This window comes from Ursus americanus, chromosome 16 (genome assembly GCF_024610735.1).
Source record: "Ursus americanus isolate L20-20 chromosome 16, mUrsAme1.1.p, whole genome shotgun sequence".
Classification (NCBI taxonomy): Eukaryota; Metazoa; Chordata; class Mammalia; order Carnivora; family Ursidae; genus Ursus; species Ursus americanus.
The window spans coordinates 50,863,521-50,889,206 of NC_142142.1; the positions used below are offsets into that span (position 1 = coordinate 50,863,521).

A 25,686-nucleotide genomic window follows, 5' to 3' on the forward strand; every position below is an offset into this window, starting at 1 on the left:
TGCCGGCCATGGGAAGACTACACTTCCCAGCGATCCCAGGGAAGAGCGAAAACCCTTTGGCTTTGACAGCCGCCGCCACAAGTCTTTCCGCCTCCCCAGCCTGCCTGGGAGCTGGGAGCTGGATTACGGTGGCCTGACCAGCACACGCAGCTGCGGGCGCCCCGAGCCCCCGCGCCTTGCCCCGCCGCCCGGCCCGCCAGAGGACCGAGAAACCCGGGCGCCTACCTGCCATGCCCGCCCCTCCCAGCCGCCCGGGGGGCCTGAGCCGTCCTCTCCCAGACCTCTGCTGAGTCTGGGCGCCGCTGGCCAGATGTAGCCAGCTTCGGATACGTCTCCTCCCCTCTCTCTCTCTGAGGATTTCTCCTGCCCGATCCCTACAGCCTGCACTGGGGGCCGGCGAGGGGCCTGCAGGCTCTGGAGCCCTGATGCCTTGCAGCTCACCGTCCTGAGCGGCCACCACCAGCACCCAGAGTTGAGGGCAGCAACAGGGCCAGACGTGGTCCCAGAGTGAGCCCCGAGGGCCCCAAAGGCCAGGCCCACCATGGCCCAGGCACTGCCCTGGCTCCTGCTGTGGATGGGCTCGGGGGTGCTGCCTGCCCACGGCACCCAGCCTGGCATCCGGCTGCCCCTGCGAAGCGGGCTGGGGGCGCCCCCCCTGGGGCTGCGCCTGCCCCGGGAGACTGTCGAGGAGCCAGAGGAGCCCGGCCGGAGGGGCAGCTTTGTGGAGATGGTGGACAACCTGAGGGGCAAGTCCGGTCAGGGCTACTACGTGGAGATGACCGTGGGCAGCCCCCCGCAGACGGTAAGGTCACCAGGCCAGCCCTGCCCTACTTCCTGCATGAGCAGAGGGGAGGGTGGGGTGCAGCATGCTGGCCCCTGCTAAAATGGGCTGGATGGTGCCAGCAGGAGGGACCCTCTCCCACATGTTTCTGGCATCCGATTGGTAGCAGTCCCCCAAAGTTCCCCTTTCCCACCTCCCTTCCCCTGACAGGCTTCCCTGACTCCCTCATCGGACTGCCCTCCCCTTGCCCCCAACCTCACACACTTCCCCCTCAGTGTGGGTTTGGGGCAAGAGAAACACTCCGGTGGGGGAACCTGGCCTGGGGAAGGGTCCAAGCGATAGGGGCACTGTGAACAGGTGTCAGCCCTGCCCAGCCCAAGTCTCCCAGCCCTGGCGCTCTGGGTCTTGGTCACCCAACCCTCTCCCCTCCTTTGGTGCTCCGGGAACCTGGGCTTCAGACCATCATTCCCAGCACCTTGAGGACCCAGGAATCCTGGCACGAGTTGGAGCAGCCCCTTGCTCCCACTGTCTGGGCTGGCACGGGGACAGCAAAGCGAGGTTTCCCAGCTCCTCCTGACCTCCCCTCGAGCCCAGAAGCCCTGGACAGACTCCTGCTTCCCTAGCCCCTCCCAACTCCACCCCCTCCCCCTGTGCATTCTGCACTCCAGCCCCTCCCCCTTCCCGTGCCGCGGAGCACAGGCCAGAGGGGACTGAATTGAGCCTGGGGAAAGGACTAACCGCAGCCCGGGAGCCAGAGCCCCCTTCTAAGAATGCGACTCCTACGAGCGCAGCCGGATAGGCACTGGGGGGAAGGGAGTGTGGCAGCGTGGAGAAAACCCCGCTAGCTCTCCCCATCCTTCCAGTCCTCCGCGGTACCTGCAAGGTGGCTGGTGGAGGGGTCACCCTCTGTGCCTGTGTGGGTGGGGTGCTGTGGCTGCCCACTGGGCACATCTGCCTCCTCTGTGGGTGGGCCTGGGCGCGGGTGGCGGGACGGTTCTGTATGTGCTGGTGTGTGTCACCTTGAATCTGAGCCTGCACATTGTGGGAGCCACCCGCCTCCCCCGGATCTGTGGGATCTGTGTCCGGGAGGCCTGTCCTTGGGAGGGTCCGTGAAGGTGGGAGTGTGTTTACGTGTAAAGAGGGGTGAGCCACACTTCTCTGAACTTCTCAGACAGCTCTTACACTGGATCTGGGAGAAATACAAACCTCCATCCCCCAATTACCTGACAGAGCGAGTCTTCCTAGGTCCCCACCACCCAGGCCTACCTCCCGCCTGCCAGCTGAGCCAAGGCTCTGGTCTCCCCTACTTACCCTTCTCTTTCCCATGTACCATAACTTCCCCAGCAAGTGTCAGATCCATGTGACGAAAGGCCCCTAGCTGCCGGGGCCAGCAGGAGGCTAGGTGTGATCAGAAAGCAGGGGCACCTGGAGACCCGCAGCCTCGTCCATGTCTGCTACTGATAAGCTGTGCAAGGACTTGCACCCTGGGGAACGGAGACAGGAAGGGGCTGTGGAGCCTCCAGACAGACCAGGAATTCCAGCTCCCCACCCCACAGCTTTTCCTTTTCTCAATTGTGTGGCCTGGGGCAAATTATGCAACCTCTCTGAGTCTCGTGCCTTGTCTCCAAAGTGGGTGAAATGAGATCTCCTTTGCAAGGTTCTCGTGAGGATTACAAGGGACTGTGTAGGGGAAATCACCTTGAACAATGCACTCGGACGCACGGTTGACCTCTCCTACATATGAAGTCACTTTCTGCTAACTTCTCCAGCCATGTCTGCCTCTTCTGTGCTATGCAGTGAAGCCTAAAAGCTTGGATGCTCTGGGCCACCACGTTTCACACATGTAGAACTGGGGGGACAGGTACTGGACTTCGCTAGACCCCTGAGATCGTATGTACATCCCCCGGCCCGGAAATTGGCAGAGAGTAATTGGCCCACAAATGTCAGTTCCTTCCCCTTCCTTCCTCGAAAGGGAAAGTGGGCCTGTAGTTCAACACTATAGGTTGAGGAACCTACTTCAAGGGAGCCCACAGTTGGAATGACTCTGGGTCACCCTTCAGCGGTGGACCCTAGCCAACGCCAGCCAGTCTGTACTCTGTGGTGACTTTCATTCTCTCCCCAGCAGTGTCGAGAAGGAGGTCCTTTCTCCTTGCCTGGTGGGGCTCCGAACAAGTAGGAGTGGAACTTGGGGAGCACGTTCTATGTGCCAGGTGATTAGGTGTGGGGTTTGAGAGCTGATCCACCAAGAGACAGGAGATATGTTTTCTGCCCACAAGGAGTGTAGAGCATGAAAGGTAGGTGCCCATACAAGGTAATCCAGAGCAGCACCCAAAGGCAGGCCCCCAGACCATCGCCACCCTTACCACCAGATATATTACAAACAACTTCTCTGGTCCCATCCCAGACCTACTGAGTTAGAATTTCAGGGGCCATGGCTCAAGTTTGAGAAACACTGATCTGCAGTTGTACAAAGAGTGAGTGCTGTAGGTGTTCAGGAGGTAAAATCAGGGCAGGCCTCCGGGGGGAGGTGTGCTGTGAGCATGGTCTTGAAGGATGACGAGGAGAGGGGAGGCTGTTCCCAGCGGGGCAATGGCACCTGTCTCACCAAACTGTCATTGCACTTACCTCGAATGTCCACTGCTTCCCTGCGCTTAGCCCGGGTCCCTGGAACCAGAAGAAGCCACAACAAATGAGAGAATGAGTCATGTGTGTTTGTTCAGAAGACAGTGAGAAACCCAGTCCAGTTAATGCTACAGGTTTGGGTAAATAGGATAGAACCAAATTGCCAAAAGCCTTAGTTATGCAGCTCTAAGGTTTGGACTTGGGTTGGCAGATATGGGGGAAGCTTGAATTTCTTTGTACCAGGGAATGACCTAGAGAAAGCAGTCTTTTAGGAAGAGACATCTGACTTTGAGGAAGAATGGGACTGAGAGTATGGGGACAGCGGGCTCTGTCACAGCAGTCCAGGTGTGAGGCACCACCACAAGGACAGCACGTGGCCGTGATGAAGACGGAAAGGGAAGGGAAGACCAGGATGCAGGAACGTCACAAGGCAGCCAGACACAGGACTTGGTGACACTGGTGTGAAGGGTGAGGAAAAAGGCATGAAATGATTTCCTGATGCTGATCGGGGCTGAACTGGAGGATAACAAGACCATTTGAGGGACCAAGACAGCTGGCAGGAGGGGTTGGTGTAGCAGTAATGGTATACAAATATATACTTGTGTTTATGGTGGCAGTTTATGTAAAGTTTTCAAATATATTCTACATAATTTTCTTCTTGACAGTAATTCCTGCAATATATACAAATGGTCTTATCCCCGTGACTTCTAGCAAAAGAAATGGGGAGTGAGAGTTTAAACAACTGGCCAGGAGACGGGCCCGTAAGCTAAGACCCTTTGTCCTGGATCTTTCTACTCTGCCAGGCACCTGCCTGTGTGTCTTGGGGGAGAAGAGAGGGTTTATCATGAGCATTCCTTTTCATTCTCCCATGACACCTGCTCATGTGTCCCTTTACTACACTTAAGTAGTATTACAGAACATATTATAACTGTTTTGTATTTGTTTCCCTCCCAGAACATCAAGCTCTTGAGGACAATGTCTTTTAAAAAGATTTTTTTTGCAGTGTCTTATTTCTCTTTAATATCTATGATAGCGGCAGATTCAGAACGCACACCTAAAAAATGTTGAGTGAGTGAATAAATAAAATGTAAGACATCTAAATAGAACTCTTGATGGGCAATTCTAAGTGCAGGACTGGAGCTCTTGGAGAAAGAAGCACTTTCTTCCTTTTCACTTAAATGAAAGGATACCATCTCATTCTAATGGGATGAGCTTCAGTCTCCAAACCCAGGATAATAATGATTGTTAGGACTGAAATCTGGTGGTGGTAGTCAATGCAGTTTAGCAAATGCTTCTTGAGTGCCTACTGTGTGCAGAAGAGAAAATAATGCCACTACCCCAGCCCTTGGAGAGCTCACGATTTGGTGTGAGACCCAGACATACGAACAGCTAAATATCATACAAGACCTAAAGCATTTGGTACAAAGAGAAGCAGTGAGTCTTAGAAGTGCAAAGAAATAAGCAGTTACTACTGACAGGGTGTTAGGATAGGCTTGCTGGAAAAGGTAGCATTTGAGTATGGCCTAGAAAGATGAGAAAGCTTTGCTATTTGGAGAGTGGAGAAAGAAACGCTTCATGAAGAGAGGCATGCATGAGCTGGGCTGAGAAGCTGGAAGTTGTGGCAGGGATGCTGGGAGGCAGAGTAAAGAGGTTGGGTTGTATTCTGTAGGCAGCAAGAGGCCCTTTGAGTATACAAGAAGGGCAATGGTTCAGGGAAGACAACTACAGGGTGGAACGTAGCTGGATCGTCTAGAGCCTGGGACTAGGATCTCAGTCAGGACACAAGGGCCTGAAAGATGCTGGTGGCAGTGAGGACAGAAAGAAGGGGAGGTCCTCAGAGATCCAGCCGTCACATGTCAGTTCAACCAGGCGTTCTCTGCTCCTGGGGAGGGAGAGGGAAGAGAAGAGGTTCCCCTCCTTGACCTCTCTTTTTTATCAGGAAACACAACAAAAGGAGCAAACTTTTAAAGAACAATCTGGGTCATCAAAATTCCATGCTTGTGATTCTGCTTTAATTACAAGGGATAAGTACTGGCATGTCCATTTGGGGAGTGAGGAAACTAAGGCTCAGAGAGACTAAGTGGTCTGCCCAAAGAGACTCAGCTAAGGAAAACAGAGCCAGGGTTCAAATCCAGGTCTTTGGATTCCAAGTCCAAATACTAGGTTCTTTCCTGTGTTCTCCAGTCTGGGTCACGTTGGTTGCCTTTGAGATGCCAGTAGGCCATTCTTATTGATGGATCCAGCAACTAGCTGAGCATTGGGGATCTGGAAACCAGGAGAGAAGTGAGGACTGGACAGGTAGACTCCGGAGTCCCCTGCAATGAGGTGGTTTGGAAGCCAAGTCAGCAAATGGGCTTGTTCTTTAAGAGAATGGAGGGAAAGGGGGGGAGGGAGGATGAATAGGGAAAGATTATTGAATGTAGACTGGGGCTCAAGGGAGCAAGAGAAAATGATCAGAGAGGTAGAAAACTGTGAGGGTTCAGGGTCTTGGAAACCAAGAGGGGGCCAAGTGGTTTTCCACCCCCCTCTCCCTTGAATGGTTTTCAAACTGTGATTTGTGGGATTCTATAAAGGGACCCCAAGGATGAAGGAGGTTAGGAGGAAGGTAAGAGGCAAGACTTCGGACCTTTCACATCTCCCATCACCAAGCTTTCCCCCTTCTCCCTGCCTATAAGCTTTTATTTTTATACAGTGGAATTCCAGATCCTTCCTTCCTTCCTTCCTTCCTTCCTTCCTTCCTTCCTTCCTTCCTTCCTTCCTTCCTTCCTGTACTAAAAAGGTTGAAAACCATTGACCTCAAAGAGCCACCATCCAAATTAGACAAAGCAAGATTAGACAAGATCCCACTTCTAAGTTGCCCACCCAGTCCCTGAGACAACAACTCCCCGCAGGTTGCACAGATGGATTTGCTGGGACCCTCACACTGTCATTTCACACACTTCTCCTCCTCTGCCTCCCCAAGTCAGGAGAGAGAGAGAGTTCAGCTGCAAGTGGGGGCTATGGAAAGTCTGAAACCCTTCTTGGGTGTCTCCAATAAATATCTAAGCAGAAAAGTCTGGTTGACAATCCAGGAAGAGAAACATCTCTCAGGGAAGCTGCCATACCTGACCACTAAGTTCTCTTCTGGGAACATCTATCTTGGGGGCCTGTGCAGTGGAGAGCTCTGGGCAGGAGCCAGACCCTTGCCCCGGTCCTCGGGCTGCCCCCAGCTGCCCCTGGCAGGGTGGGCCCGGGGGCTGGGCCGCACTCACTGACACCCGCTCACCGCACGCTCCGGTGCTACGGCCAGCCGTTCCTGAGAGGGCGGAGGTGCTCCCTCTGCGGGCAATGACGCATCAGTGGTCTCAGGGGCTGACTGGGGGAGCCAGGACCCCCAGTCTTTTTTCCCCAAGACTCTGACAAAGCCACAGAGCAAACTGGCTGAGCTCCCTGCCTCTGTGGCCCCAGCCTGTCCCCTTTCAGCAGGTCTCCTGGACTGCTACCAACCTGTGGCTACTCTCTCCACTGCCCACTGTACCCCTCTGCCCGTGTCCAGACTGCACCGGCCTCTCGGGCTGGTAAACCCCACCAACTCTTTTCCAGTGCCTGTAGAGTTTTTGCCAAATAGCACAAGGCATGAGCGATGGCATCTCCCAATGGCTCATACAAGCCTGTACCAAGCATGACCCAGGTACCCTGGAGGAGACTGGGCTTCTGCCAGAGATCAGATATCTTTTCAGCTGAGGACAGACCAAGAGAAAATTAAGGCCACCGCAACCTATGCACAGGACACGATTAGACGGTAGGAGGGACTTACTGTCTGCCAATGAAGAGCAGGTGGCTGATAGCTGCTGTGAGACCTCACAGACTGGGGGTTTCCAGGGGCTTCTGTGGAGGCTGCAGGTGCCACAGCGCTGCCTCGGGGACGGCACCGAGACCGAGGAAGTAAAACCTCTCTTTCTGAGACAACAGCTCTTGTTTTTTTCTCCTTAGTACACTGGGGTCCTGAATAAGCTTGGAGAAGGGTTCTGCTGCTTTAAAAAAAAAAAAAAAGTTTGAAAAACTATCATCTTAGATCTGTTCTTTAAGAACAGACACGGACATTTTTTGACTGTTTACATCCATTGTATCATTTGAATAGGAAGCCTTGATAAATATTAGTTGAGTTGGGTTTGATGCTGGGGGACAAGGAGCCTCCTGTCTAAAGGCACAAAGGTACATCAGATAAGGTTTGGAATGACCCCGCCACCTTAGAATTCCTTAAAAAAAAAAAAAAAAAAAACAGCCGAAAGAAGGGTAAGTGGCACCAGGGAGCTTGCTGGTTCCCAGGTATCAGTTGTCAGCTTCAGCCTGGAGAGAGAAGTGGAAGGCAGAGGATACGTCTAGGGAAAGGGTTTCCAGTGGGTCAGCCGATTCGGTCAAGATGGAGGGAACCCGGATGGGACCCAGTCACTGGACTCCATTGGAGGCAGGAGCTGTGTGCTCTGTTGGCCCTAAGCCACTCCCAGCTGCTGACGTTAGGCTTCCTTGCCCCCTTCTCTCAGCCTTGGGCAAGCTCAGGTCTGGGAATATTCACTTGGGAAAGCAGATGAAGCCAACTCCAGGCTCTGGGACCAAGGAAGTCCTGAAGTCAATACCATTGCTCTAAGAACCTGCATGGATAAGCCAGTCGATGTCATGGGTATGGTGGGCAACAGTTATCATTGTCACCATACACCATCCCAGACTAAGCTATCCCTGCGAGGCCCCTGGGGCTGAGAATGAATAGTCACAGGGAACTGCAGGAAATGAGGCAATTGCTGTCAGGGCGGGGGAAAAAAATCGTTGTGGAGCACCTGCTGAGGGCTAGGAACGAATGTGATAATGAGGGTACAAATGCACTCCCTACCCTTGTGGAGCTCATAGGATGGGGGACAGACATCGCATAAATGATTAAAGGTTTGATGAGTGATATAGAAAGAAACACAGGTGTTATTGAGGACCTGCAGGAGAAGGAGGCTTAGCTCGGCTGGGGGCATCAGGGCAAGACCTTGGGGAGAAAGGATCTTTACACTGTGACTTGAAAGATGACTAGAAGTTAGACAAAACAGAGAGAATATTCCAGGCATAGGAAACAGCATACGCAAAGGTGCAGAGCTGAGAGATCATCGTGCTTTTGAGAAGCATGAGAAGCATGGTGACAGGGGGGAAAGTGATGAGAAATGTTCACTGGAGTCGACCCGTGGTTGGTGACATGCCCCCAAGGACAAGGATTTCAGGGTTGAATTCAGATAGCGTATCTGGTATTTGATGCTGTGTAACAAACTACTCTGAAACTTGGGGGCTGGAAACAAGAGCCATTTTTGGGTTTCAGGAGTGTGTGGGTTCGTGTGGCTCTTCTCCAGGTCTTTTCTGGGCTCATTTGTGTGGCTACATTCATCTGGTAGGTCAGCGGGGGGCCAGACAAAGCTGGGCCTGCTGGACCTCTTTCTCCATGGTCTTCCAGCCTCAAGGAGGCAAGACGGAGCTTCTCCACATACAGTCTCAGGGCAGCATTCCAAGAGGAATCCCCAGTGCACAGGCCCTCCTCAAGCCTCTGCTGTCCTCCTTTGCTGATGTCCCATTGGCCAGAGCAGTCACATGACCGAGCCTAGCATCGACGTCAGAGGGGATCACGCAAGGGCCTGGATACAGGGGTGTGTGATTCATTAATGTAGCAATCTACCATATACTTCCTCTCCAAGTGAAAGACGGGAAGGTCAATGACATGAAAGACCAGATGTGGGTTGGTCGGAACCAGTGGATTCCTGTCCAGCTGTGTGGATTATTGTGCAAGATGGGTCAAGTTGCCCACTCATTCCAGATGTCAGTTTCCTTCTCTGTAAAATGGAAGAAAGCCTTCCACATCTCAGCTTTGGGTAAAAGGCTTGCTAGACAAGAGTGTAAGAGCTCTCCCCGCATCAACTCAGAGGTCCACACAGAAGGAAAGAGACTTCCTCTTTGATAGGAAGGATTAGAGTTAAAGCCCCCCCCCCACCCCGGACCCTGGGATAGGCTACCATAAAAGGTTGGGATCTTAGTAACTAGAGATCTCTCAGAGGTGATCTTTCAGAATCTCCCTAGGTTAACGGACAAATGACTCCTGAAGGCTCTTTTCATCCAGAATGATCTGAACTATCCCTGTCTGCTAGGGAGAGCTGGGGCCAAGACATGTGAGATTTGGGGAACAAAGAGTTTACCCAGAACTCACTGGCTCCACACTGGCCTCATCACCCAAGATCTGTTGCTGAAAACTGTTCCTCCTCCAGGGAAGCCTGGCCTGCAGAGTGAAATGGGCAGGTGTACCTTTCCCTGTGGGGCTTGTTAGCACTTCCCAAGAAGCCACCTTCCCTCAGAAGCCCCCAGGGGCACATTTGTTTGTTAAGGGATTGGCTGTGACCTAGCCCTGACCCCAGGTTGTGATCTCCTGGGGCTCCAAATACAATAGCTACAGAGACTCCTGAGTCAGCCTGGCCCCAGGGGCTGGAGAAGATGGTACTGAATCAAGCCACAGCCCTGGTGAAGGGAAGGCAGGTCTGAGCTAGAGCCACACCTAAACACAGCCACAGCTGGGGCACCACTGAGGGATCGCTCCTTCACCCAACAAACAGGGTTGAGTAGCTCTTTTCCCTTTTCTTTCCTTTAGCCATTAATTCGAGGAATACTTATTGCCAGGGACCGGGATGCCCATTAGGGATACAATGGGGATTTTTACAAAATTAGATGCAAGGGAGGTGAGATTGCATGTGAAGCTACAGAGTGACACAGTCTATGGAAGCATTTTAATAAGAGACTGTGACCTGGTCTTTCCCCTCGGGAAGTAGTCCCTTGAGCTCGGACTGCAGGATGATGGAAGGTGCGTAGACAAACTTGTCAGCAGAGAGGAAGATGTCTGGGCAGAGCGAATGGCCTACGCAGCTGTCTTGGGGTGGGGGGGAGGACCATGGCTGGTCTGAGGACCTGCGAAGAGGCGGATGTAGCCTGTGGGCAGGGGGCTGGGGCATAGAGGACAAACTAGGCTGGGTGTGCAGGCAGGACTGGACAATGAGAGGGCCCTGTAGGAAAAGTTAAAGCTTTAAATTTTTATTTTAATAGCAAAGGAAAATGATTGACATGGGAAGGCAACATGGTCAGATTTGCACTTTGAAAAGACCACCCTAGCCACAGTGCAGAGACAGGATGGAGAGGTCAAGGGTGGACGGACGTGCCAAGGCCGGTTGAGAAGCTATTGTGATATTCCAGAACGTGGCCCAGGGGTGGCAAGGGAGGTGGCCAGAGATGAGTACATTCACGAGGCTTTTGAGAAGGTTAATTGGACAGGACTGGATGCATTGGGTAGAGATGTGAAGAAGAGGAAGGTGTTAGGATGTCCCCTAGCTGCTGACTTACAGAACAGATGGACGGTGACGCCATCGACTGACACGGCGAACACTGGAAAAGGCAGATGGGCGGGACTGTGGAAGGTCAGCTTCGGACATCCTGAATTTGAGGTTATCTTTGAGGATGTCTGCTCCGTGCTTCTGGAGCCCCAAGGGAGAGAAAAGGGCTTAGAGCTAGGAGCTTAGGAGTGGTGGGCACGTAGGTGATACCTGGAGCTGCAGCCGCAGGGGCGGTGGCTGAGGGAGAGCACAGCCTGCGAGGAAGAGGGCCAAAGCCCGTGCCTTGAGAAGGGAGCCTGCAAAGCAGACAGAGAAGATCTGGTCAGAGCCGTGGGAGGACACCCACGGGCCAGGGGGCAGGCAAGAGGGTATCTAGGAGGGAGAAGTCCTCATAGGCAAATGAGGACTGATTTGAAAATGTCTTTTGTATTTGGTGACATGAAGTGTCTGGTAGCTGTAGTAAGGGCTGTTTTATAGTGGAGGGAGGGGCAGCGGAGAAATGGTTCTGGAATGGGTTGAGGAATGAGTGGGAGGTGAAGAAATGAAGACAGCTTGGCTGAGAACTTTGGTTGTGAAGGAGGGGAGGGGAGCTGGAGGTGGAGGTGAGATTAAGGAAGGTTTTTTTAATGGAGAGACTCGAGCATTTGTAAATGCCAATGGGAGGAACCTGGATCGGGGTGGGGGGGTGGAACGGTGGTGACTCTACCCGAGGGAAAGGGGGTCATTCCCAGGGTCGGGCACCCACCCGAGCAGGGGAGGGCAGCTGAGGGAAATATGGGCGGGCATGGCCACGGGCAGGTTGCAAGCCCTGGCTGTGGGCATGAGGGAGGTCCCATCTGACAGCCTCTGTTCAGAGCAGTAAGAGGCCAGGTGTCCCTCAATACGGAGGCTTGGCGGCTTGCAACCACCAACCCTCCCCTTCAGGCGCCCTTACCTGCCCTGTGTCATAAGGAGTGGTGACTCAGCTGCCTAAGGCCCCTGCCCTGTGACAGGCCTCCATGGGGAGCAGGAGGGGGAGAAAACTTGCCCAGGGCTGGACTAAGAAATGTTGGAAGGACGGGACCAGGAATCCCTTCTCCCGAAGCTGGGAGCACTTTGCAAAGAGCAAACAGATAGTTTGGCCATTTGCTCAAGAGGGAATCCCAGCTGTTTGTTTTGGTTTCCCATTTTTTTGTGGTGGGTGGAGAGGGCGTGGTGGGTGGACAGGGCCTGAACTCCCAGTGTCCAGGTGGGTGGGAGTCGCTCCGCTCTGGGCTTGACCTGCTTTGAGGTGGAAGGAGGAGGCCTTCCTCAGCTGAGGAAGCCTGGGCCTCCTGGCTTGGGAGGGAGCGGTTTGCAGGAGGGGAGAGCAATGGGGAGGCCTGAACCAGCTGGGGCTTAGAAAAAAAGCCCTGTGTCAGAGTAAAAGGTGGTCGTGTTTTCCTGGAGCCTGTCAGGCACATATTCCAGGGAAACCAGGCACAGGTCTGGGGACCCTCTTTCTTTGGGGTCCAGTGATAGCAGGGACACGTGTAAGAATGAGGCCAACCCTAGTGCTGGGAGCAGAGTCCTGGCAGGTGGGGGAGGAGTTCCGGGGGTGGGGGGGAGAAGCCTTTTTAATCATTAACCTGGTTGACTGAAATCTGAACTGCTGTGCCTCCAGCTCTATTGATTCGTAAAGCACAGCATCTGGAGCGGGTGGCTGCTCAGAGACCCTGGAGAGGGCCGGCAGGGGGAGAGTGAAGGGAAGAAGGGCAGGGAGGGAAATGGGAACCAGACCACGAGTAGGGGGGCAGGGAAGGAGGGCGGGGCAGTGTCAGAGGGCTGGGGCCACTGTGGAGAGGAGAGGAGGAGTCTTGGGGGACACGGGGAGGCTAGGAGGCCTAAGCAGGCATTGGGGGAGGTGCGGGGCCACAGGGACCACTGACAGCAGGAAGGAGCCGGAGGATCTGGCAGGGAGGAGGAAACTGAAGCCCAGAGAAGCACAGTGACTTGCCCAAGGTGACAAGGTCGAGTCTGCACCAAAACTGAGGTCAGTTGACTTCACTGCACTGAGGAGAGAGGACACAGGAGTAAAAGGGCCCTGAGGTGAGGGGAGCTGCTGAGCTGATGGGCATGAAAAGTCAGCAAGAGAGGGCTGAATTCTCAGGGTTCCGTGCTTCTGAGGACAGGGGCATTTCCTCTTTTGGCCTGCGAGGATACTACTAGCATTCAAAACATGGCTCTGGACTGAGGGAGGGACCAGGCCGTTGAAGGAGAAAGGAGGGTCAAGAAAGAAATGCTAGAAGGAGCTGCCCTGCAAGGAACACCGGGAAGACACCTGTCTGTATTCACTTAGCCAAAACCTAGGGCCCTGACAAGATGGGTTTTCACCGCGACAGCAGAGTGGGCTCCTGGCTCACTATTATTTTCTGATAGTAGGACTCAGAGGCCTGGGTCACCTCTGAGACAGAAGGGGAGCCCTTCGTGGGGAGCCACATCCTGGCAGGCAGGGTCAGAAACATGTGGCACCAACATGCCGCCCTGGTCCCTGCAGCTTCCCTGGCCAGTGCCAACTCCTAGAATAGCATTTCCGAGCTGGACAGGATTCGAGCCCAGCTGCCCGCTGGGTGATAGGCTTCCTAGGAGCACCAGAGAAGGAGGGAAGGTGCCAGCTCTGCAGACAGAATCGGACAGGTACCCGAAGTGACTGAGGGCAGTCTGATGGTAGAGAGAAAAGAGGAATGAAAACCACACACATGCAGAGATAACGTGGCTCTGACAACACAGAAAATGTGACGATTCCACAGCGAAGATAGGAGCAGACACAAGGCCATGCTGAGGCCATGCTGAGGATGTCAGGGGACACCACCTTCTGTCTGCGGTCACGGTGGTAGCAGGTGCCAGGCTGTCCTGCCCTGCAGCCTGGAAGCTTTACCCTGGACATTCCGAAGGGAGACTTTGTTGCCCGTGGTGTGAAGGACATGAAGGTAGTGAGCCCAGAGCCTCGTGTGGATAACATCTCTCTCTCCCCTTTCTCTGACAGCTCAACATCCTGGTGGACACAGGCAGCAGTAACTTTGCAGTGGGGGCTGCCCCCCACCCTTTCCTGCATCGCTACTACCAGAGGCAGCTGTGAGTCCTGGGGAGAGCTAGAGAGAAGAACCCTTCCCAAGGATCCAGGGCCCAGGAGGGTCAGGGGAGGGCTTCAGGGAGAAAGACTAGCTCCTCGGATCCTTTCCAAGAGAGAAGAGCGGAGAGGGGGGATTTGAGGAGATCTACTATGGGAAAGGGTAGGTTGAGGGGCCAGCAGGAAGTTCTTCAGGACTGAGACAGGGCAGCTTCCCTGGGGAGGGAAAGAAGGAAAGAGAGGAGCCCCAAAGTTCCCAGAGCCATCTCTGGGTCTTCTTCTCTCTGCCTGAACTGGGAGGTTCCCTCCACCCCTCCCCACCCAGTGGCTATCTGGTGTCGGGCAAGACCAGCGACGTCTAGGCAGAGCAGCTAGCGTGACCGCTCCCTGTGCTGTGCTCTCACCCAGGGGCTGCCCCTGGCGGCATTGCACAGTTCAAGGGAGTGGAGGAAGAGCCTTCCCTAAGCCCCACTGCCTGGACCAGTATCAGGGACCGACAGCTAAAATGTCTCCCTGCATCACCCAGAGTTCCAGCAGCCGGATTTAGCAAACTGGAGGAAGGGAGGGTTGAAGTGGGTTTTTAAGGTAAGAGGCAGAGAGGGATGATGTGGGAGCCTCCTTAGCATAAACACAAGAAGTGGTGAGAAGACATCTAATGTCTGAGGCGTCTGTGTGGAAATCTGTGAGGTGAGGCTTACATCCCATTCTTGGACTTCTAGGCAGATGCCGAAGCCACCTGCCTCATCTTCTGCCTTTCCTATCGGAAGAAAGCAGGCAGGGAGTGGGGCATGGCGAGGACCCGGAAAGGGTTTCATTCCGGCTCCCCGTCCCAGTCCCATCACTGCCGCCCGCCCCCCAGCACACACACAGGGCCTAGGTCATGGCGCGACGAGACGCGGGCAAAGGTGTCACGTGCTGATGGCATGTTGCATACAAGTAGTGTGTAATACTTACCTGCTCTGCTGAGACATGAGCCGCCTCTTTCTTTGGAAGTACTTGCTGTAGAGGGTCCACATTCACCTCGCCTGGCACTTTCTCTACCACTCAGATGGTACCACCGGGTCCCAAGGCAGCGACAGTCAAAGGCTCCTTTTCTCTGGGAGCCTGGTGGAGCCGGGGGGTGGAAGAGATGCCCACTAGCTGTCCCTCGGCGGCAGCAGGCACAATACACAAAGCCTAGGCTTGTTCCCCGCAGGGCCTGAGCTCGAGATCTAGGGCTAGGAGCTGCAGAGACAGGAGAGTGAGCCCAACAACAGCTCCCCTCATCTGTTTGCAAGGTTACTGTACGTTCTATTCTGGGTGATGGATCTGGGATGTTCTGCTGAGCAGCCTGAAAGCATCTTATCTTATGTGGGATGCCCCTGAGATAAGGTGAGGCCTTGGGAGTAGGTTAGACGCTGGGTCCCAATGCCAGCATTGCGGTCACGCCTCCACAGACCTCTGCCTCCTCTCCACAGGTCCAGCACATACCGGGACCTCCGGAAGGGCGTGTATGTGCCCTACACCCAGGGCAAGTGGGAGGGGGAGCTGGGCACCGACCTGGTGAGCATCCCCCACGGCCCCAACGTCACTGTGCGTGCCAACATCGCCGCCATCACTGAATCAGACAAGTTCTTCATCAATGGCTCCAACTGGGAGGGCATCCTGGGGCTGGCCTATGCTGAGATCGCCAGGGTGAGAGGAGCAAGACCGAGTCCCGGACACTGTGTCTGCACACCACAGACTGCATGTTACCGAGGGACGGGCTTGGAAAGAAGGGGAGCTAAGGGAGGGACACAGATCCGCCTAAAGAATTAGTTAGCAGGGGGATAGGGTGCCAGTCGGAATCTCGTCCCTGCAGAGGGCAGGACTATAGTGAGGGACGCTGTGACAGGTACAAGATTAGGCTCTGGTTTCTACTGACTCCCAAGAGCTTAGGAATAAGGGAGCCCCCCCCCAACCTGAAACAGGTTAAGTATATGGAGATCAAAGTTTCTACAGATCTTTCCTGCTTGCACTGCCAGTGTCTCTTGCTAACCATCTCTCTGCCAAATCTCAGTGCTTCAAGATAGTCTTTCCCAAGGAACGCCCCCCAAGTTTTGTTCTGCCTTCCAGTTTAGGCAGGAAGCTGGCCTCTTTCCATCAGGGCCCCCTGTGTGACGCTTCACGTATTGTCTCTTTCTGCCACAGCCCGATGACTCCCTGGAGCCGTTCTTCGACTCCCTGGTAAAGCAGACCCACGTTCCCAACCTCTTCTCCCTGCAGCTCTGTGGCGCTGGCTTCCCCCTCAACCAGTCAGAAGTGCTGGCCTCAGTTGGAGGGAGCATGGTGAGTAGGTCCTAGGATAGGGGAGGTCCTAGCACTGGGCAGAGGGATAGGTACCACCTGCCTCTCCTCCCTCTAAGGCTGCAGCACCGTCTTGGGCTCCACTGCTTAGAATCAAGAGGAAACTCTTTAAACTCCCCACCTCCACTTTTCCTTTTCCATCCTTTTCTTCTTTGCATTATTCCAGAAAGGATTTCAGTACCTATGGTAAACTTGGAAAGGATGAGATGATTAGGGAACTTCAAAGGAAATGTAAATAAGACCTCTCAGGGCACCTGGGTGGCTCAGTCAGTTAGGCTCAGGTCATGATCCCAGAGTCCTGGGATCGAGCCCCTACACTGGGCTCCCTGCTCATCTGGGAGTCTGCTTCTTCCTCTCCCTCTGCCTGCCACTCCCCACTCGTGCTCTCTCTCTCTCTCTAATAAATAAATAAAATCTTAAAAAAAAAAGACATCTCAAATTAAGATGATTCAGTCTGATGAGCAGAAGGCAGCAATGTAGGGAGTTTAAAAGTCTATTTATTAATTAATTAGGACAATTGGTGAATGGTTCTCCATCTCCAACACGCAGAGAAAATAAAACTTGTAATAGAAGCAAGTAATCATTCATTTAACATTTATTGTGCCAGTTTAGGTTTAAATAACTTCATATTGAGGGCTGCGAGACTCGGAAACAAATAATTTAAAATCCTGTAAAGTCTTCCCCTGATAAATTCTTGACACATTTAAGAAACTACAAATCACTTTGGGACAGGATTTGATTAGAAGCAGGAAGATGAGAAAGGTGGCCTGTGAAGGGCCTTGCCACCCCCCCAGAAATCTCTGATCCCATTGCTTGCTCTCTGGGTAACTTGCTGTCCCTCTGTGCTGGGACACGGGTACCTGCCTCCCTTTGTCCCTAGATCATCGGGGGTATCGACCACTCACTGTACACGGGCAGCCTCTGGTATACACCCATCCGGCGGGAGTGGTACTACGAGGTCATCATTGTGCGGGTGGAGATCAACGGGCAGGACCTGAAAATGGACTGCAAGGAGGTAACAACACCAAGGGGGACCAGGGAGAGGGAAGGGGGAGGCAACATAGCATGAGGTCAGACCCTGAGTAATGAGGTTGGGAGAACAAGGCAGAGGGGCAGGACCTGCAGAAAGGTTTGGGGGCTGAGCCCAGAACAATGAGGAACTTAACGGTAACACAGAGGGACCTCAAGTTGGGGGCTAGGGACTGGCAGGGCACTTGCATGGAGACCTTGTGGCTTATGGCCTGGTAAGGAAAAAAAGCATGTCTGGACTCCAATCACCACCTTGCTGGGTGGCCTTGGGCAAGTCACGTGCGAGGCAGTGTGGTATGATGTAGCCGAAGGGTCCAGCTTTGGAGCTGCAAAGACCTGGGTTTCTAGCTCTGCCATTTACTAGCTTTGTGCCCTCAGGCAAGTTACTAGGTTGTGTTTCAGTTTCCTCATCTGCAAAACAGAGGGAAAAACAGCTTTTCCAGAGACTGTGGTGAAGACAGAGAAAATAAATAGTTTCTCCCAGCGCCTGGCACACAGCAACCCAATGAACCGCAGCTCAACCATTTGGGTCTTCCTTACCTAGATTCTTAATGTATGTTAAATGAGAATAGATAGAAAAGTACTATGAAAAGTTAAAAGCACTATACAAGGTATTTTTATTTTCAAGATTTGGAGAATGTCTGCCCAACCCAAGATAACTAAGAGTTAGCATTTACTGAATGCTCCCTACGTGCCAGGCACCATTCTAAGCGCTTCACATGTATTAATTTCATCCTTATAATAACTCTTGAGGTAGGTGCTATTATTATCCTCATTTTAAAGATGAGGAAACTGAGGCACAGAGGCTGAACAACTTGCCCAAGGGTATACTCCTAAGAGAAGCGCCAAGCCAGGAAGGCACCCCAAGCAGTCAGATCCACCCTTCCGGTTCCGGCCAGAGCCTGGCGTCAAAAAATGCTTTCGACTCTTCTAACCCTCTCTTCTCCGTCCTAGTACAACTACGACAAGAGCATCGTGGACAGTGGCACCACCAACCTTCGTTTGCCCAAGAAAGTGTTCGAAGCTGCCGTCAAATCCATCAAGGCAGCCTCCTCGGTCAGTGGGACTCAGGGCAGGGGCACAAGAGATGATACAGTGTTAGAGGAAGTCCGTGAAGGTCACAGCCCTCAAGAGCCAAGCTGTCTACCCTTAGATCCTTCTGCTTAAATGTCTTCAGAGAGAGTCTCTTTCATGGGCCTCGGTTTGCTCATCACACAGGCCCCCTGGTGCAGAGTTTTGGCCTCACTCTCCAGCTCTCTTCCCCAAATTCTTGGGTTTCAGTGTGCCTTCCCCCCAGTTTGGATATTCCACAGAAAAGCAAAAAGAGGGCCCAGTGTTATTTGAAAGTGGGAGAAGCGAGATGGTGGAAGAGGCGGCTTCCTCACTGTTACCCTTTCTTGGCCAGACGGAGAAGTTCCCGGACGGGTTCTGGCTGGGGGAGCAGCTGGTGTGCTGGCAGGCAGGCACCACCCCTTGGAACATTTTCCCGGTCATCTCCCTCTACCTAATGGGCGAGGTCACCAATCAGTCTTTCCGCATCACCATCCTTCCACAGGTATGTCCCCAGCCAGAGTCGGTGGGGTCCCAGGAAGAGGGCACGGTTCGCACGGGGAGACAGGGAGCAGGCGTGGCTTCCCAGAACTTGGAAGACAAGACAGAGCAGTGTCCCGGGGCACAAAGCAAGCCCGCAGAGCTCAGGGATGGCAGAGGGAAAAGCAGCCCCAGGGCACAGATATCTAGAATGGGGGGGAATGGAGGGAGAACATCCTCTCCCTCCCTGACTGCTTGTCCTTAGCAATACCTGCGGCCAGTGGAAGATGTGGCCACGTCCCAAGACGACTGCTACAAGTTCGCCATCTCACAGTCCTCCACGGGCACCGTGATGGGAGCTGTGATCATGGAAGGCTTCTACGTTGTCTTTGATCGAGCCCGAAAACGAATTGGCTTTGCCGTCAGTGCTTGTCATGGTAAGAGAGCCAGGGAGGAGGGTGTGGGCTCCGTCTGTCCGTGTTCTCACTGTCCAGCAGTTAGGATACCCGGGCCCCTGTCAGTCTGGGAGGTAGTCATAGTTGCCTCGAGGCGAAGTCACCACACTGTAAAAGCTAGTGTCTGGACGCGTGCTTTGTCCATGTTGCCCGGCGTGGTGAGGCCTGCACAGGCTGTAACCTCTGCCGGAGACCCAGAGAAGCAAGAGCTGCCTCAGCCCCTATGGAAGCTCTAGATCCCCGGGCAGCCCGCTGAGCCTGCAGTGACCCTGTGGGCTGCTACGTGATGGGGTTGAGTGCTCCTTCAGAACGGTGGTGGGGTCTTGCAAGTAGTATCGGCGGAAGCTGGTGAGTGTACTAGGAATACATGGGGTGTCTTTTTTGACAACTCAGAAAACTGATCTTTAGGTATCATTCCTACCGCATGGTTATACAAGAAAGGGTGGTTGCTCCCAGTGACCTGGGAGGAGAGACGTGCTTCTACCTAGCAAGGCTTTTCTGGCCTGCTCCTTCATATCTCCAAGGAAGGAGATGCTTAGAGCCTCCTCGCGGGCTAATTTCAAGGCCCACCAGGAAGTTCTTTTTGTTGTATGACCCAAACTGCTGTATGGCGATGAGAGCTGCCCATTCGCGTCTGCCCTTTCCCCAGTGCACGATGAGTTCAGGACGGCAGCAGTGGAAGGCCCGTTTATCACCCCGGACATGGAAGACTGTGGCTACAACATCCCACAGACAGACGAGTCGACCCTCATGACCATAGCCTACGTCATGGCGGCCATCTGCGCCCTCTTCATGCTGCCGCTCTGCCTCATGGTGTGCCAGTGGCGCTGCCTCCGCTGCCTGCGCCATCAACACGATGACTTTGCTGATGACATCTCCCTGCTGAAGTGAGGTGGCCCAGGGGCAGGAGACAGAGATTCCCCTGGACCACATCTGGTGGTTCACTTTGGTCACAAGTAGGAGACACTGATGGCACTGGTGGCCAGAGCACCTCAAGACCCTCACCTGCCCACCAAAGGCCTCTGCCTTGACAAAAAAAAAGGAAAAGCAGGCAAGGTGGGTTACAGGAATGGCACCTGTAGGAAACAGGAAGGGGAAGAAAGAAGCACTCTGGTGGCGGGAATATTCTTGGTCACCTCAAGCCTGAGTTGGGAAATTCTGCTGCTTGACACTTCAGCCTTGAACCTTTGCCCACCATCCCTTTGGATTCTCCAACCCAAAGTAGTCTTCTTTTCTTAGTTCCAGAAGTAGTGGCATCACAGCCAAGTCACCCCAGTGTGCGTCTCTCTGCAGTACCCTGGCAGAGAAAGGGCCAATGTCGTTTCCCTGCTGGCCGAAGTCAGTAGGAACGGATGCACAGTTTGCTATTTGCTTTAGTGATAGGGACTGTATAAACAAGCCTAACATTGGTACAAAGATTGCCTCTTGAATTAAACAAAAAATAATGAGATTGAGTATTTGTACAGATGGGGGCGGTTGGAAGAGGAGAGGAGAGGGAGCGCAAAGACAGGGAACAGCTGGGATCAGAGCTAGAGAAGGCAGAACCACGACCACTCGCCAGTCCCAGTTTCAGACTGCATCTCCAAGATAGAAGCCCATCTTGTAAAATGGGTGTTGCTGCCTGATGTTTTCTTTTCTGTGGTTGTGGCCTGACCAAAAGTGAGCTGGGAAGAAGGGCTAACTTAGCCAAAAAGCTCTTTTTAACTTTCTTAAATGAAAAGTGCCCACTAAGAAGTTCCATCTAACAAATTAATTTCTACCTTAATGATTCCACTTGTCTCTACCTGAACCCTTTACTCCACACACGATAGGTAACACTGACACTTCCCACCCCCTCCCCCAGCCCCAGGTGCTCTATGAGAAAGCAACTGGAACACAGCAAATATTGCAGGGCCAGGCTCTGTCTTCCTGCTTACATGTTCACTCCCTCCCCCAAATCCCTATTCCTCTGGAGCTCTGCAGCTGAGGTGCTAGGAGGGATAGACAGGAGAACTCTCTTACGTAACCCTTGAAAGCAGAATCCTCAAGATTCACTCAACAGGTATTCGGTTGGTGCCCTGCTGCCTCTGCCTGGATTTCTTCCTGTTCAGCTGTAAGTAGTTGTAAGATCTCCACTCAATACAGAGCAGTTTCATCGCCGTCTCACCCTCTCTGATGTCCCCTCCATTAACTTGGCGAAGGCACCCCAGAGTGGCACTAGTATTATACCCAGTGTCAGAAACGCAGGGCTTTCTGGCTCTAGCATCATTGCCTTCGGTAATAAGGCTGCTGGAGAAAGGCTGGCAGCCTCAGGGCTTCCGTACTTCCTTCACCACCAGAACCCCTCAGGGGAGGCCATCCTTCTCCCCTATCCTACTCTCTACTCCCCACTCCGGATAGTACTTGGGTACCCAGGCTGGTTCTTGGGCTAGGTAGTGGGGACCAAGTTCATTTCCTCCCTATCAGTTCTAACACAGTCAACTCTGATACCAGTGTTAGTGGAAGACGTGATTCTCCCAGTATATCCACCGGGTCCTATCGCTAGCTTGTCAACACACTGCTTCCAGTGACTCGGACCTGCCGAGTGTGAAATTACCTGATGAGGGAAATACAAGGAGGGCCTCTGGAGATCCTGGCCTCGGCCAGCTGCCCACAAGCCATAAACCAATAAAACAAGAATACTGAATCACCATTCTTTATCTGGGTTCTCTTCATTCCCCTTGCATTTGGTGCTGCTTTGGCCGACTGGGAACACCTCTTCCTAACCACAAAGACTGTCAGGAAGACTGGAGACTGTCCTTTTCCAGCTCAGAACTTACTGTGTAAATAAATTTCCAGAATTGCTACCATGTAATGAAAACACCACATTCTGCTTTATAATTTCTATCCATGTTGGGGAAAACTGGCTTTTTCCCAGCTCTTTCCAGGGCATAAAACTCAACCCCTTCATTACTAAGTCCCACTGTCCTGTTTTTTTTTAAACTTGAACTTTTTTTTCTTTTTACAGTTACTTCCTTTCTACCCTGAAACTATTAACTCTACATGTAAAAAAAAAAAATCTTGACAACAGCTTCTTGCTTGTAAAAATATGTATTATATATCTCTATTTTTAGAGTCGACTCCTGAAAAGCGACTGTCCTATCTCTACTCACTGCATTAGAGGCCTTTCTTGCCAGTCTGCATGGCTTCTACCCCTGTAGGCCTGGAGACAGAGGGAAAAGGGAGAACAAGGGCGGCCAAAACTTAAGTGTTGCTTTCTGACTTATCCCGAACAAGACAGAGAAAAGAGCAACAGTGAGGCCCCAACTCCCACACACAGCTCCCCTAAACATTTGTCCTGCCATAGTTGGCTTTCGAGGGGCTTTTACTAGGAAGATGTTAAGCCCCCCCCCCCTTCTTTCTTCTCTCTATACTTCTTTGGCTTCGAAGATTTGTGAAAAAGAAAGAGAACAGCCTTTATATCTATTCCTAACTTCTAGATTTTTAGGAAATACTGAAAAATATTGCTGGTGGCCTAAAAGCTACTGCAAAGTTGATGAGAGAGAGAATCTTTTGATTACAAGAGGAAAAAATAAATTCCCCCAAATGAAAAGAACAAAGGAACTGGTCTTCCATTTTGCCACATTTCCATTCATGATAGCTACCAAACTGGAGACATTAATATTTCATTAACCAAAGAAAGTGGGTCACCTGACCTCTACAGAGGGGAGAACTCAGGTCTTTTCAATCACCCTACAAAATGCCAAGGAGGTCCTGGGAAGTCTAGCTCCTGAAAATGACGCTAGTCATCAAGCCTGAGCAAGTAAGGCAAGAGAAGGGAAGGACTACGTCTCTGAGAGGCAAGGATGAAGGACAAAGAAGGAAAAGATCAAAAACAGAGAGCAGAGAATGTCACTGGATCTGAAAGGGAAAGTCTTTGCTACCCTGATAGTACTCCTAGTGCCAGGAAGCATTTCCAGGTCCCAGAATGGGAAAAATTCGGCTGTTGGTAATATAACAATGTCCTTCCCCTGGAGCTAATTTTTTTTTTTTTATTAACAGTTTTTCCTTGTTCAATTCCAAAAGAGCAGGAAGCTGAAGCCATTTCCTGTAGGAGTACAGATAAAAGGATAGGAAAAGATTCAAAGCTCTCATAGCTTCACAGCTTTCACAGGTATAACCCTAAACACCAGCAGTGCTCAGTAAGCAGAGGTGGGAAAGGGGTCTTGTTCTAGAGAGCTATCTATAGAACAAATAACTGCTAAACTTGAAATCCAAGCCCCCTTCATCTCAATTTGGCCTCCATTTTTCCCAGGACAGGAAACCTGTCCCCCATAATTTTCTTGCTTCAAAAATTAAAATCCGGCATCCCAAGATCATTCTGCAAATAATTTTGCACAGACATCTCCTCACCCCAGTGCCTGCCTGGAGCTCACCCAAGGTCACCAAACAACTTGGTTGTGAACCAACTGCCTTAACCTTCAGTGGGGAGGGGGACTAGCTGACCAGGAGACCACAAGTGAAGGGGAAGACGTGAGGCCTTCACAAGGCTGGTCTGTCAGAGCTCAATCGGAAGCCAAGTCAGTGGCAGCAAGGGACGGCTTGGCCCAGGAAAGATCTGTGGGCTCTAAAGAGAGGACCATCCAGGAAGTCAGATGGACAGAAGTTTTCAGGGGGCATGGGGGAAATGGGACCCAGTTATGTTGTTATTCTTGGACTGTGAATTTTGCTGATGTAAAACAGAATCTTCTGTAAATCTAATGTCTATGTGCAAATAATGAGCGTTAACACAGTAAAATATTCAATGAAAATTCAAACTAGTAGGGTTACATTTTTTTTTCCTCAATCAGTCTCATTTTATCCGTTTGGAGTCGAGTGGCTAGAACAACACTGAGGCTTCCGTAGGCTTTCGGTAAGCAAGGCATCTGGCTGGACAGCGGGTGAGCACCAGGGTTCAAATCTGCATACATGAGCCTTAAGAAAATGAGCTAGAGGCTGAGCCAAATCAAAGCAGGACGGCCTGAGAGCAAGAGCAGCTTCCTAGATGGTTCTTATATTGTACTTGAACAGCCCTAGGCGAGAATATCATAATTTCAAGGGCAAACTAAACATCATCTTACCTACAAACTGCATCCCCCGAAGGAACTGCAAGGTGAAGGGGAGAGACCATTTCTGCATAATATACATACTTTCATTTACGAACATTTGGATACAGACTTTCTATACACACATTACCTATATAATAAAAATGTACATGGCATGAGTATAGGTCACTGTATAAATATAGAGTTTTAGAAATCTTGAACCCGCGCTTCCTGTTCACATCAGTTTCTCCTCTTCTTCCTCCCCAGTCAGATCCGTCATTTAAGAGTTGGACAAAAGGGACAAGTGTCATTTGTGTTGGTCTGGGCCCAGAATTTGATACACTGGAAAGGAAGAAAGACATATCTCAGGTTTATCTGGAAAGATGGAGGGAAGGAGGGGAGAGCGTGCCACTGAGGTTCACTAGGTCTGAGGAACGCATACTAAGTCAGAAGGCCTCTTCCCACGGGGATCAGATGGGCTATTTCATTGGCTCTTACCCCCAAAAGAATCTTCCGAGCAGGGGAACCTGTTCTTTTCACAGGGAGCATTAACAGTCAGCTAAGAATGGTGTGAAGCTGCTTTGTGTTGGATACGTGGGGCGGCCTTCCCCTTCTCACGATCCGTTTAGGCTGAGATGCCCTCCCATCTCAAAATACCCACCACCCTCAAATCTGATTCAGGATTTTCCCTTACTAAGAATTTAGACGTAAATTCAGTTTCTACCTCTTGGAAAATGAAAATGAACAAAACAAAATAGTAAAGAAGGAATCATCTCTGCTTCTGAGAGACTTAACTCTGCCTGGTAACATAATCCAAGATAGGAATAACCTGTCAGTTTGTGAAGATAATCCCTAACGGGCAGACCTCCAAGCTATTCTGTTAATGGATTTATTAATCTCATATTCGGGTTCCCTATTCCGTTCTTCTTGTCTAGGCAAAGTCTCCTGACAATGCTATATTTGAAACAAGGGTCAGACACATATGTCTTATTGTCAGTGTTCCAAGAAAGTGACTTAAGGTGCCCTAGGATGCACTGCTTACCCAATCCCCTAATGAGAACAGGGTAAAAGGAAGCTGGGAGATCCTAGCTGCCAGCATTCTGAATTCTGCTGATTGTTTAAGCCACAACTTACTGAAAACCTCATGTTGAGATATTAATGACGAGCATCAACACAGCAACACGTTTGAGAAAAACTTGGAGAAGAAAGTGGAAAGGAAGGTGTGCAGCACCCACCTCCTTGTGCAGCACATGGGTACACGCCATTGGATGCAGCTCACTGGGCTGGACGAGCTTCTGGCACATCAGACACAGCTTACAGGTGGCGGGAGCCTGCAGGCCAGAGGATGCACGGCCAAAGAGTAAGGAACCCCTGGGTCTCCTTGCCTCTTGTGCCCATGATTCTCTCCTATTTCCATGTCGCAAAAAGATTTTACACC

The 25,686-nt window shown here is 52.0% G+C and overlaps 2 protein-coding genes across 6 annotated transcripts in view; one reads left to right on the forward strand and one right to left on the reverse strand.

Annotated features, from left to right (window-relative positions):
- Positions 1-51: 51 nt before the first annotated feature.
- On the forward strand, positions 52-21,877 carry BACE1 (beta-secretase 1). Of its 3 annotated transcripts, XM_045797853.2 has the most exons (9): positions 58-802; positions 13,784-13,872; positions 15,325-15,541; positions 16,037-16,174; positions 17,073-17,207; positions 18,176-18,277; positions 18,627-18,776; positions 19,017-19,188; positions 19,856-21,877. In XM_045797853.2, the coding sequence occupies exons 1-9, from the start codon at positions 542-544 to the stop codon at positions 20,095-20,097; spliced, it is 1,506 nt and encodes a 501-aa protein (XP_045653809.1). In that variant the 5' UTR covers positions 58-541; the 3' UTR covers positions 20,098-21,877. The 3 variants fall into 3 exon arrangements, with proteins under 3 accessions (XP_045653810.1, XP_045653808.1, XP_045653809.1); XM_045797852.2 differs by lacking the exon at positions 19,856-21,877 and having other exon boundaries at positions 53-802; positions 19,017-19,442; XM_045797854.2 differs by lacking the exons at positions 13,784-13,872; positions 15,325-15,541; positions 19,856-21,877 and having other exon boundaries at positions 52-802; positions 19,017-19,442.
- Positions 20,223-25,686, reverse strand: part of RNF214 (ring finger protein 214) — a 46,791-nt gene continuing 41,327 nt past the window's right edge. For all 3 annotated transcript variants that reach the window (XM_045797849.2, XM_045797851.2, XM_045797850.2), the window contains exons 14-15: positions 25,484-25,579; positions 20,223-24,590 (exon numbers count right to left, since the gene is read on the reverse strand). In XM_045797849.2, the coding sequence (XP_045653805.2) occupies positions 24,525-24,590; positions 25,484-25,579 (162 nt within the window). In that variant the 3' untranslated portion in view covers positions 20,223-24,524. The remainder of the gene's footprint in view (positions 24,591-25,483; positions 25,580-25,686) is intronic.

Bases quoted from the DNA above. Each gene is read 5' to 3' on its own strand.
- BACE1 (XM_045797852.2), top strand. From the start codon at position 542: ATGGCCCAGGCACTGCCCTGGCTCCTGCTGTGGATGGGCTCGGGGGTG. The intron at 803-13,783 runs GTAAGGTCACCA...TTTCTCTGACAG, and splicing joins TGGGCAGCCCCCCGCAGACG to CTCAACATCCTGGTGGACAC. The intron at 16,175-17,072 runs GTGAGTAGGTCC...CTTTGTCCCTAG, and splicing joins CCTCAGTTGGAGGGAGCATG to ATCATCGGGGGTATCGACCA.